At 36.2% G+C, this 13,130-nt stretch overlaps 2 protein-coding genes across 2 annotated transcripts; one reads left to right on the top strand and one right to left on the bottom strand.

Annotated features, from left to right (window-relative positions):
- The first annotated feature begins 125 nt into the window (after positions 1 to 125).
- LOC108675625 (deoxyribose-phosphate aldolase) lies at positions 126 to 7,794 on the top strand. Its single transcript, XM_018163655.2, has 6 exons — positions 126 to 380; positions 4,478 to 4,627; positions 5,220 to 5,411; positions 5,846 to 5,980; positions 6,369 to 6,610; positions 6,879 to 7,794. Exons 1-6 carry the CDS (start codon positions 350 to 352, stop codon positions 7,083 to 7,085), a joined length of 957 nt encoding a protein of 318 aa, XP_018019144.1. The 5' UTR covers positions 126 to 349; the 3' UTR covers positions 7,086 to 7,794.
- A 269-nt stretch (positions 7,795 to 8,063) lies between these two features.
- On the bottom strand, positions 8,064 to 9,924 carry LOC108675626 (proteasome subunit beta type-5). The gene is made up of 4 exons (XM_018163656.2): positions 9,755 to 9,924; positions 9,365 to 9,606; positions 8,909 to 9,113; positions 8,064 to 8,289 (listed from the first exon to the last, which is right to left on the bottom strand). The coding sequence occupies exons 1-4, from the start codon at positions 9,912 to 9,914 to the stop codon at positions 8,186 to 8,188; spliced, it is 711 nt and encodes a 236-aa protein (XP_018019145.1). The 5' UTR covers positions 9,915 to 9,924; the 3' UTR covers positions 8,064 to 8,185.
- Positions 9,925 to 13,130: the final 3,206 nt, after the last annotated feature.

Raw genomic sequence — 13,130 nt, 5'->3', positions numbered from 1 at the left:
ACGTTTATTCATACTGCACTTCGCCCTGCATAAAAAAAAATCTGAACAATATACGACAATAGTACGCTAAATCACCAACAGGAGAATTTGATATTTTATACTATGAAAGTATGATTCGCTAAGATAGTGTTACAGTATCGTGCAAGTCGGCAGGCTGTGTGGATTCACGGTTTACTTGTAGGGATCAACGGTTTACCACAAACCATTGCTCAACTGCCTAGTACTGACTACTGAGCTTGAAGTTTTAAGAAGAATTCAATTTAGGTACAATTTTAATAAATAGCGTGCAGAATATACTGCAAAATACTGAGTTATTCTCAAAACTCGTACTAGACATAGCTACCTAGTTATGGCTGAAAGGAATCCAGGCTGTGATTTGGGTGAGTTCGTTGAAAAACATTTTGAAGATTGGACCAATCATAATCATTGGATCTTGAAAGCATCATCATAGCCTACCTGACCGCTATTATGCTGTATATTTGTGATTTAACTTTATAAATAATAAATCTATAGGGCATAGGCTATAGGTATAGCTATATTGTATAATGTATACTACTATTGATTTATATTCAAAGTTTTGTTTCAGCACTGATTAATTTTTTTCAGTTTTTAATCAATTCTTTTTGTTGGTAGCTATGGGCAAAAAAGTTTTCTTTCATTGGAATGAATCTGAACATCTGAAAGAAGAAAAATTTATAGAAAAATACCATGTAATTTTAAGTGGAGTACATTCAATGAAAGTAAGAAAGCTTTTATCTATACATTTTTTCCTTTATTCATTTTCATTGCATCCCAAAAATGGAGCAATTTTTGGCACAGTGCAACATACCATCAACCGGGGCTACTCGGGATGGGCGTGGTAACTCGGGACAGTCCTCCGACATGGCGTAAAACTGTTTTAGCCTAGTAGCAAAACTAATTGGATTATTGCAAAACTAGCTATAGTGGCATAAACATCAACATTTTTCCTATTTAAGTAGTATAAAGGGAACAAAGTTTTCCTTTACTAAGTAGTAAAGGAAAAATACTACATTTACTAGCTTCGAAAAATTCCTGAAAAAAATGGTAAAGAACAATATTTTGAAAAGTTACTTCTGCTAAAGTCTGTAGTAAAAAATATTTGCCGTATTAAAAAATTTTGCTTAGAAAAAACTCAAAAAAGTTGCAGACAAGTGTCAGAATTAAAACTTTATTTGCGGAATTTACATAGGGTAAACGCAGTATATTCCGACACATTAAGGGCACATTGAGAAATGAAAAACTATAAAAAAATAACCCTATGCGTTACTCAAGTTCTGTTTGCTTTATGTGACTTGCAAAACACCGTTCTACACGCCAGCAACAATGAAACGTCACAAAATGTTGCCATATTTATTTAAAAGCCTCTAGAATGCAAACCTACCAAATCCCTATATTCCGACACTGTGTGTGGCAATATTCGGCACGTGGTGAGGCGTATTCCATCCGCGCTTCAAATTTTACTGATACGTAATGCCCTCATCCAGGTGTTCGAATTCCATTTGCTGTGTGAGCTGTATTGGAATACTACACAGCTTTGAATTAGAACACTGATGAAAATTGAACACTACTTAATTATGCTTTTAATTAACAACTATTAGGCTCTTAATTAAACAAATTTAAATTTGTGTACATAGCTTGGAATGATCTGTGTGTGTCCAATTCAAGTTGTGACAGAATTAGTTTTCATGTGTCTAAATCCAACATCTCAACTTAATCATCTATTAATTTATTTACCACTTGAAATCAGCAAATACAAGTATACTTAAAGGATTCCTAATATATTCACAGATGTATTTAAAAGTCTCAAACCATAATATTCTTCCTATACAAACAGTTATTCACTATTTGGTAGAGCAAGGTCAACTGTCAAATTTGACACATTTTTCGATGATCTCACTGGGTAGCGTGCATTGTCTCTCTTTGGATCTCAATATTTTCCCGCTAGATGGCCAAGACCTAGTGTTTTGGCAGTAGTTTGATGCGCAAATGTATGACGTCACCATTTCAACCACCAACGAACGCATGGAACTAAAACAAAGCTTAATATAAAGGAAAAACTAGAGAGGGGACGGAATTACCCACGATGTTGAAATATACCGCGTTTACCCTACCTCAATCCTGGGACTATTTGGGACACCCCCAAAAATGCATTTACAGTAGAACCTCTGTTAGCAAAGACTCCAGTTTAGAACAAAAATTTATTAAAAACAAATAATATTGATTACATTTACCTCGCTCAGCGAAAAAAATTCATTTATCGAAAAATTAGTGCATCATTGGTCATCACAAAATGGTGCATAGAATGTCATATAAAGAATTGTGCACCAGGCATCATAGAATGAAAAGTAATTGACCTAAACTATGATTTATTTCTCCAAAACATATGATGGTTGTCACTAAAACATTCCTTTCTGTCTCAGGTATGTTTTTCATAATCTTTTTTTTTTAATAGTAAATTCACTTAACCCAATTAAAATGGTGTGAGATTACAAGCCGTCCTGTAAGCTTACAGATACAGAAAAAATGCTATAAGGCTGCTGATATGAAGCTTGCAGTGGACAAGGTAGTTGAAATGCTCAATGGCCTGTTCATGGATACGGTAATATCGCATCAATAATACGGTATGGTAATTAATGTATATGGTAATATATCAGTAAAGGAAAAAAAGTAAAAATCACAGAAAATGTCATTTATTCCACCTCTACATAATCTACAATGAAAGAGGAGGAGTTCAGAGTACTGTTAGTAATGGATGAGTACACTCTGCATGCTTCAAACGTTTTAAAATTGATTTTTATTGCAAGCCTCCCGGATTACTCCGTTCCCAGGGGTAATTCGGGACGGTTTTATTTTGCGTCTGGCACATTATGAATAGCATATGAAATTTTTTTGAAGGTGCCATTCGATACCTCTTGCAAAGAGCCATAAAATGAGCCTAAACTTGTTTCTGAAATGTTTCATGGTAAGAAGTTATTAACAAAAAACGCTCTAAACCATCCCTTTTTACCCCGTTTGACAGTATTTTTATTTATTACTAAATATTATAGCTTTGAAGTAATTTCTTTTTTATAAATTTATAATATTGTAGATCATTTGTATAATTTTTGTAACTTTAGATTAGAAACAATTTATTTAGGTCAAATACAATCATTTCTTTGTTTGTTATTCTATAATCCTGGAACTATACATTTAACTTCATTATATTATATATTGAATATCCAGTTAGTTGCCAATATTTGTAGAGATACCATCATCCTCCCTTGTGATTTAAAATCTTGCAGAGCTGTGCCATTTTTTTTGTCGAGCCTTTATATTTTTTTTAATTCTTATACCTGAAACTTTTAGCCATTTATGCTAAGGACAATGCTATGGTATATATTGAATACAGCAATCCCTTGATTAGCACGGTTTTGAATACCGCGGTTTTGATTAACGCGGAAAAAATTTGCGACCTACCCTTAATCTACGCAGTGCCAGTTTTGATTAGCGCTACTTTTTTTCACAACGTATCATTTTCCCGCCTCTAGCCAGAGGTGTTACGTTCGTAACAAAAGTGTTACTTTTTGCTTATTAGATCTTATGTTGTTACTTTTGTTACGACTTTTGGAAAAATTTGCTAAATGTTGTTACTTTATGAATTTCAGCCAATAATTCTTTCAATAAGGTCCCGTTCCGTAGGCACTCGTGCTGGCTACAGAGTCGGTTTAACCGTGCCTTGTCTCGTTCATAACTCGAATGGTCAAGTTCGGCAACGTTCGCCGGTAAGTGCGCCATGCCGGTGCTCTAGTTACTCGTTAGCCTTCAACTGGTCAAGATCGCTGCCATATCTACTGCTCACTTTTATCAAACTACATAGTTTTCCTTGATAAATTACCACCATAATTATGGACAAGAAGGGAACGCTTAAACGTAAAAATATTGCTTTGGAGATTAAGCTTGAATGATGAATTGAACTAAGCAAAATATGATTAATTCTAGTGGAAAAAAAATGATTATGTAACTTTGCAATTTTTGAGGATTCATTATAATTATTCCCATATATTCTAAGTTTGATTAGCGCGGTTTTGCTTAACACGGTAAATCTCGGGGATTTATTAACGGCGTTAATCAAGGGATTGCTGTAGTTAGTCCTAGCAGTTTGCTATCAGAAGTATAATAATATAGGTCACCTCACAAATGCACACCAGGTTGTATTGTCTTGTATTTGGCTTTGTTGAGCATAATTAATGATAACAGTTATATACCTATACATACAAATTTCAAGTTAACACACATAGTAACTTCTCAATCATCAAAGCAATAAAGCAGAATCCCTGGCCAACATTTTTCTATACCTATCAGCCTGGGTAGGTATTCTGTTGAAAACAAAATCAAGCCTAGAATGTTGCTTCTACCTCCAATTTTCAAGTAGTTTATGATGCAGTCGTGCTATAAATTTTAACAAATTTCTTATCAGACCTAGCATGGGTGGAGAACTCGTACATCAACTTGCCCAGCGTACAACGTCGCGCTGCTACTCTGACCTCAAGCAGGACTGTCAAGAAACAGTGGCAGGCTGCTTGGCTGCTCAGAGCCATCACATGCACTGATCTTACAACTCTTGGTGGTGAGTGTTTGACTGCATAAGTGCAAACCTGAATTTACTATTGTCATTTATTAATTCAATAATATTCTATCTATGGAATTTTTGATGTAATTGAATTATTTCAATCAATAATTTTTTATACAAATTGACTTTTGAACCAATAGATCATTTTAATATTGGCTGATTTTTGGTTGTGACTAATTTTGATTGCTGTAATAACTGATTTTCAACAAGCATACAATGTAGAGATTTTTGGCTGTTTCTGAGGCAATTTTGATTGAATATAAAATACAAAATGTTCTCTTTCTCAAGCTTTCTATTGTCCTTTCAAATTCACCATGCTATCGGTTTAAATTTTTTGACAAGTTTGCAGTAGCTGTCAAATTGTTAGGGGTTGAATTTTTTCATGCATTTATGCTGAGTTAAAATAACAGCTGTGCATTGTCGTTTCAATATTGTACCTATTTCCTTACTAATTTCATGTTCTAGTTCTTTGAATTCTTGCCAGAAGTTGTAACTTTGTGTTTTTATTATCCATTTTTTCTTTTGTCTCACTATTTTACCTATGTTCATCAACTGCTAGTCAATTCTCTCACCAATACTTGCTTTTCAGGTGATGACACAGACGGCAATGTGGTGCGACTATGCGGTAAAGCTGCCCAGCCCCTGCGTCATGACATCTCGGCATCCCTCGGTGACTGGACAAAGGAACTCACCGTCGCCGCCGTGTGTGTTTACCCCAGTCGTGTGCCTGCAGCTGTGGCTGCTGCTAGGAAAGCTGACAACAAATATGGTGTTGCTGCTGGTAAGTTTCTTACTAAAATCCTTCTAGTTTCTTCATTATTCTCCACTCTTGGAATAATAAAATTTACTGCTTTCTGGAAACTTGAAGAGATACCTATACTATAAATCAAGTTAATCAAACTGCTTAATAATATTCATTTTGCATGCACACTAATCGATCAAACATCCATTTCAAAGGGAGCTATAGAAGCACCAGAATAAATTATTACCCTTGATAAACACCAGAATTATTATTATAGTGAATTCAAAGTTGGCATCTCAACACTTTAATTTTTCCTGCCAACTACGGTATATGAAATGCATTGGGTTATTGGATCAATTTCTAAGATATTCAGACAATTTTATATGTGTCACTCAGTGAAGCAAAAAGTTGTTTAAAAATCATGTGTTATTGAATTCCCATCCATGCACGGCTTTGCTTTTATATCGTTTCAGTTGCAACGGGATTCCCTTCGGGTCAGTATCCGCTATCTACAAGGCTTGAAGAAATCAAGTTTGCTGTTGCAAGTGGAGCCACTGAGATAGATGTTGTAATCAACCGGACCTTAGCCCTGCTCAACAAGTGGGAAGGTGGGGTTGCCTAGTTGGCATGTAACCATGATAATAATCAAAGTGATGCTTTGACTACTTAGTTACTTTTTCTCATAATTTTCCAAATTTTCACGAGTTTTATGCATTCGACATTCTCTCTGTGAAAATATAGTTATTTTATGGTTCACTATGAAATATCTTAGTGAATCATTATATGATCACTTATTGGTCCTGCATCTCCGAAGGTATTTCTGATTGGTTTACCCACCAAGATTAGAGCCGAGAGTTGAGGGTTCAAAACTATCAACTGGTTGTGAAAATTGGTCTAAATCAATAACGTTGCCAGGCGGTTAAAAAGCACTTGCATGCCTGCACGGCCCAGACTATATTTTGATATAATTAACTGAAAAGAAGAGCTATGCTGCAGAGCTGTACGCCGAAGTGCAAGCCATGCGGGAGGCGTGTGGCGATGCCCACATGAAAGTCATCTTGGGTGTGGGTGAGCTGGGCTCCCTTACGACCGTCTACCGCGCTTCTCTTGTATCAATGATGGCTGGCGCTGACTTCATCAAAACCTCCACGGGAAAGGAGGGCGTCAACGCTACACTGCCCATTGGTCTTGTCATGTGCCGGGCCATTCGCAACTACCACGAAAGGACTGGCTTTAGGGTACATCAACATGCAATGCTTTACTAGTGCTGACTGAGTTATGTTCCTGCTACTGTGAATCATTTATTTCTTGGTACTAGGAAAAGCTAGAATAGATTTAATCTATTACAAGAAAGAAATTTTATTGTTTTTCTGAATCTACCATATGATTTTTAGGTGTGAAATAAAAGTCCTTGTAAATTAAAGTAGTCCTTGACAAAAAAATTCCATGTCCTTCTAATTTTACAATGCTTTAATTATTTTAACCAGTTCCATATCTGATTTTCAGGTTGGCTTCAAGCCTGCAGGAGGCATACGCACAGCCAAAGACTCTCTGGCGTGGCTAGTGTTGATCAAGGAGGAGCTTGGCAACGAGTGGCTCAACAGGGACCTTTTCCGACTTGGTGCTTCGTCTTTACTCACCGACATAGAACGTCAGCTCTTCCATCACGTGACTGGCCGCTATGCTGCTGCTCACGAACTTCCGATGCCTTGAATACTTTTACACATCTGATAATGTCTTCACTGCATTCCAAAATTACCTATAAACTGATATTCTAGCTAGTCAACATATTCTTCATTCCGGATTTCAGGTTATAGAGCAAGACACTGTGGCTACCATTATTAATGCTACCTAATTTTCGGTGGCTGAAATGTTCACACTTTCGTATTTACATATTGAACGACTGTGAAAATCAATTTACAAATTTTCTACGTCTTCTGAGAAGTCACATTGTTACTCACTTTCTTACTATTCCAGTTTCTGTGCCATACACTCATACGTTGTGCTAACTGGTCACGAAATAACGACTGTTAGCCATGGAGTATTGCTATATCAATCAATATCGCTTAAAGGCCCGTACGCAACGCTTGGCTTAGTTGTAAGTTTTCTTGATGTGGGCAATATTATGACGTAGTAGGTAAATAATTCAAGTTCATCTTAACGGCGAGGTCATGTCGCTGCGTAAGTGCGAACTACGCTGATTCAGTTTTCACATTTTATTCTTTACGGAAAGATATAATTCATATCGAAGTTTGATTGTATTTTAGTCGTAATGGATACTTGTTACATGGATATATTGTTGATTGAAACTCGAAGTGCAATTTGTAAAGAACGAAATGGCTCTCTTTGCTGTGTTAATGTTCGAATGATGTTATCAGTCGGGCGTTTATTGAAAAAAAAATACAACTCAGTACTCACTGTAGTGAGTGACAGAGAGCGCATGTTCTCGTTGACGAAAACGTAGTCACGGACGAACATGACGACACAATAGCGCCTTTTTTCCATGAATGAGAAAATGCGCTAAAAACAAAGTCTAGGTAGTGCAATACTATGTAACCTATTTTTAGTGATTCAGATTTTATTAAACCAGGCCGTTTCCTATATTCATTCCAATTATGCTATCATATCTTCACTAATGTCTAAGTTCCAAGAATCGATTGCGATACTGTTGAAAGGATAGCACTGCACAACTTTCACGAAAAGAATTTGTGTACTTTGATACTTTTATACCAGTAAAACTCTTCAACATGATCCATTTTACAGTTTTACTATCATCATGGGTGAAATAATTTCTTGGCATTCCTGGCAGTCATTTACTGGCTGCTCGATGCCATCTTCTCGTCCTGGTAGCGCCAGTGCAGGTCCGTGCAGTCGTCTTCACTGATGATGGTCCAGCCATCTTCTTTGATATGGTAAACTGTGCAATTACAGAGATAATTTAAACAGGATATTAAATATCCTGTTTCAGCAAAATCTTGAAGTAATCTTTAGATGATGAAATGGTAGCGCAAAGATTGATATAAATTCTAACTGGTGTTAAATTTTCAGCCAATTTTTTACCTTGGAAGATAATAAAAATGTCTCAATCCAATGTGTAGTCTAGGGGCATTAAATCTGAATTTAACCAACAACTGAATGGCACGCAAGATATTTGTTGAACATGCCTTATTTTAAATTCAACCAATAATAGAAATGATCGCAAGAAATGAGTGCTCTCATTTTTCACTAAGCACTCAATCCTGCATTTATTTGTGAAAAAATTATCTCGGCACAACATACCTATCACTGCCTTTTTACAAATATATTAGTGACGCAGCGTTAGGTTTTAAGTTATATAGAATGATAAACATTACACTCCTAAGATAAATACAATGTGTTGGGCTTTATCAAACTGAAACATGTATATTCTTAAACTTGATTATAATTAAAATAACCTATATAAAATTATAAACCTTACACTCCAATGATAAATAAATGTGTTGGGATTTATCAAACTGAAAAATGTATTCTTAAAATTAGTTTATTATGAAAATTACCTCTGACGATGCCACCTGAAGCGCCGTCTCTGTGCGTGGCGTGGTACACAGCACGACGGCCGAGGTCATGGGCCTCTTCGTCGGTCATGTCCCAGCGGTAGCCGCTGTCCACCACACCATAAGCATAGATGCTGCCTGAACCTATGCTGAACAAGTTGCCGGGCATGCGAGACCCGTCGTTGTCTACGTAGTAAAGACCAGGGCCCTAGCGATGCGAAAAGAAAACAGAAATTACTGCGTTTTTGCCAACACAAACCCATGTGCTTTAACATTTATTTGCTAGTACCAACCAAGGAATTTTCACTGACGACCAGCCACCAATGAGATAAATCACTGACTTTAATGTACCAATTAAATAATTCATAGCTGCTATATTGAAAGGAAAAGTAAAAAGTAATAAGATAATGATATGATATACAAACAAAGATTCTACAAGAGTTTCATTTTTTTACTTGCCTTCTTATCATAGCCTGCAATCATCACTCCCATGCTGAGGCCATATCCCTTGTACTGGTATACCATATTAGCCAGGAGTTTGGATGCAGCTGCAACACTGATATGCACCCGGTTTCTCAGCTGGTAGATCTTGCACTGCTTGGCAAGTACACGCTCCCAGTAGGTGCAGTCAGCTGCACCACCGGCCATTGTGCCAAGAAGGCTAGGAGTGATGGGGATGATCTTGCGCACATTGCCTGATCCTGTTGTTAGGCAAATATATTAGGTTTGAATATTCAAGCCAAATGTGGTGCAATGATTAGTTAGCACCAAAACATTAATACATAGTTACAAATTCATTGGAGCTTCCATACAAAAAAATTATACAAATAGACAATTTTTGTCACTTACCAATATACTGGCCACTTGTAGCACGGGAGTCAGCTACCAGGATGGTACCACCTTGGAACTTGAATCCAAGAGTGGTGGTGCCATGGTCAAAGTGTAACTTGATCTTGCGGCCATGCTCATCAACAAGATAATCACCAATTTGGGTGTTGGCCTGAAACATGGAACATAAAAACAAAATTATAAATGCCAGGTAAAAAATCTATGAACAATGTAATTTTTCACTAAAATAAATATAATCTAATGGAATATTAATATGGACCGGTCCACATGGTGATATAGGTGACCCAGAGCTGAGAATATGGAATGTGGACAAAACTTTGTACATTATATTTACAAGCATAACAAGAGGCAGCAACTTTGAGCAGGAATAGTTTTCATTGTGGTGACATCAAAATTATCATAAGAATTGAAATATTAAGAAGCACAGCAAATTCTGAAAAATACAACACGGAATCTTTACTGTTCTCTGTTCAGGAGTAGATTTTTGTTCACACATTATGACAACTGCAATTCTAAGAATAAATTCCTTTATTCCAGCATTGTAATGAAATGTCTGCATATTGATAAACAAACATATCCAAAATATAATTAGTCTGTCAAAATTCCACCATAATTTATAATATTGGACAGAATTGAATAAAAATGGGGAAAAAATAATACTTGAACTAGTGACTTTTAAAAATTGTGGACAAAAACCATTCTGTTTCTTCCTAATTCTCAGTGATTTCTCACTAAAGAAATTAGACAAGAATGGAGAGGATTAAATTGTCTGCGAGCATGGGAGTATTCATCTCTACAGGGGGCTAAGAGCCAATTTCACTGTTTGGATTTAAACATTTGTTTAAACATTGGTTCTTATTTGTATCCACTATCTAGTGATCTAATCTGAATAAGCAAGGAAAATTTTATACAAATTTTAGGTAATAACCATCATTTTATGGGTAATTTTTAGAAATTCTGGTTTTCTCATTTATAATGAAAAAAATTAAGCAAAGTCTACAAAAATTAGCAAAATTTAACACAAGTTAGTTTTACCTGTTTACATCTAATTCACATATGGCTTTTTAGCACATTTTCTCATTTATGGAAAAAATGCACTTGTGTGCTCGCCCTGTCTGTCTGTCTGTCTGTGACCTCAAGTTTTTGTCAACGAGGAAATGCACTCTCTGTCACTCACTGCAGTGAGTACCGAGTCATATTTTTTCCAATTCCATAGAATGGCAACTAGTCTACTAGTCTAAATAATTCCCATTCTTAAAGTTCAAGCTCAAGCCACATGCAAATAAAACAAATTTGCCCTTGCTCATGATCAATTTTACCCATTTATAAAGTCCTTGCCTCAGGGTTCGCACCAGTATTTAGAAAAAAAATTCCATGCCTTCCCCATGACCATCAATATAATTTTTCAAGACTCATATACAACAGGTTTAGCATTACTGAAAGACTAACCGTGCATATTCTATCATCTCCTACAGTTTATAAATGGCAAATGTGTAAATGCATAGCTCTTCAAAGCTGCTTCTCCCATATTTGACATATCAAAGTCTTTCGAGCACAATGTACATGATATTGCCATAGGCCCGTACCTAATACCTTCATGAGTTGGATGGCAAGCAAGCCAGTCAAGATAAGCTTCTATTTTTGACAAGTCATGATATTTACACTTTCCAGGCATGGTGATGTAGGAATTGCATGCTGAAGATGGAAAGCTGTCACTGCAGATCAAAAAGTTGTACAATCGTCCTATGCAACTGGGCTTGGTGACCAAGCTCACGTGACTGGTTCTCCAATCATATGACAGACTGTCACGTGATTGGAGAACCAATCAGAATGCAGGAAACAAGCGAGGCTGAAGAGTGAAGAGACTGCACAAACAGTTTAACACTCGCAGCACAGAAAAACACTTCCCTTTTCTTCTTCTTCATTTTCTAATTCCATGACTTTCCATAACCTGAAATGAAATCCAATGACTTTCCAGGCCTGGGGAAAATGAAAAATAAAATTCCATGACTTTCCAGGTTTCCCATGACTGGTACAAACCCTGTTGCCTACTTTCTTTAATTGAACTGTTTGTGTTTGAACATAATAAAAACAGCCTAAGGTAAACGCGGTATATTCTGACATCGTGGGTAATTCTGACACTTCTCAACTTTTTCCTTTATAAGCTTTGTATTAGTTCCATGAATTCCTTGATGGTTGAAATAGTGACGCCATACTATTGCCAAAACACTAGGTCTGGGCCATCTGGCGGGAAAATGTTAAGATCCACAGAGACAGTGCACATCACCCAGTGAGAACATCAAAAAAGGTGTCAAAGTTGATAGTAGGCCTTGCTCTACCAAATAGTGATAAACTGTTTGCGGAGAAAGAATATTATGGTTTGAGACTTTAAAATAAGTCTGTGAATATATTAGGAAACCTTTAAGTATACTGTACTTTATTTGCTGATTTCAAGTGGTAAATAAATTAAAAGATGATTAAGTTAAGAGATGGTTTTAGACACTTTATAAAAACTAATTCAGACACAGCTTGGAATTAGACACATAAAAATTAAAATTTTCTTAATTAAAAGCTTAATAGATCTTTATTAAAAGCTTAATAGATCTTAATTAAAAGCCTAATTAAGTAGTGTCCAATATTCAATAGTGTTCTAATTCCCAGCTGTGTTAAATTCCAAAAAAAATTTCCAATACAGCAGACAGCTAACACAGCAATCAGAATTCAAACACAAGAGGGTCAGAATTACGAATTATTAATGCCAAAATTAGTCACACACAGCGTCGGAATATATGGATTTTTGGTAGGTTTGCATTCTAAAGGCTTTTAAATAAATATGGCAACAGTTTGTGACGTTTCATTGTTGCTGGCGCGTAGTGCAGTGTTTTGAGAGTGACGCAAAGCAAACAGAACTCCAGTTGTGCATACAGTGATTTTTTTTATAGCCATTCATCTTTTGCTACGTCCTTAATGTGTCGGAATATACTACGTTTACCCTACATTTTTTCATTAAACATAATAAAAACATTTCAGCTTGCCATTTCCAGAAGAAAGTGTTCATTAGTTTGTGAAATCCTAATCATCTTACCTGCCATATTTTTTTGGAATATTCTGCCCATTTCCAGAGTAGATTTCATTCAGAGTGGCTCAACTGATTTTTACTAAATTTTCCAGCTTGGCTTATGAACCAGAAAATAGAGTGCAAATGAGTAAAGCTGCAGTGCATGTGTAATTACAGTAATATTGCTAAATGCTAATATAGGTACCTATATACATATACTGATATAGGCCCATAGGGTAGGTATGTGCACAAAGTAGGCACAAATGTAAACAATGCGGGCAAAATGGTGGACAGCCAGTTTTGGCATCGGCATGTGTA

The sequence above is a fragment of the Hyalella azteca genome, unplaced genomic scaffold (assembly GCF_000764305.2).
Source record: "Hyalella azteca isolate HAZT.00-mixed unplaced genomic scaffold, Hazt_2.0.2 contig16892, whole genome shotgun sequence".
Lineage (NCBI taxonomy): Eukaryota > Metazoa > Arthropoda > Malacostraca > Amphipoda > Hyalellidae > Hyalella > Hyalella azteca.
Note: the sequence above shows the minus strand (reverse complement) of the source record. Positions and strands in the feature narration are given on the sequence as shown.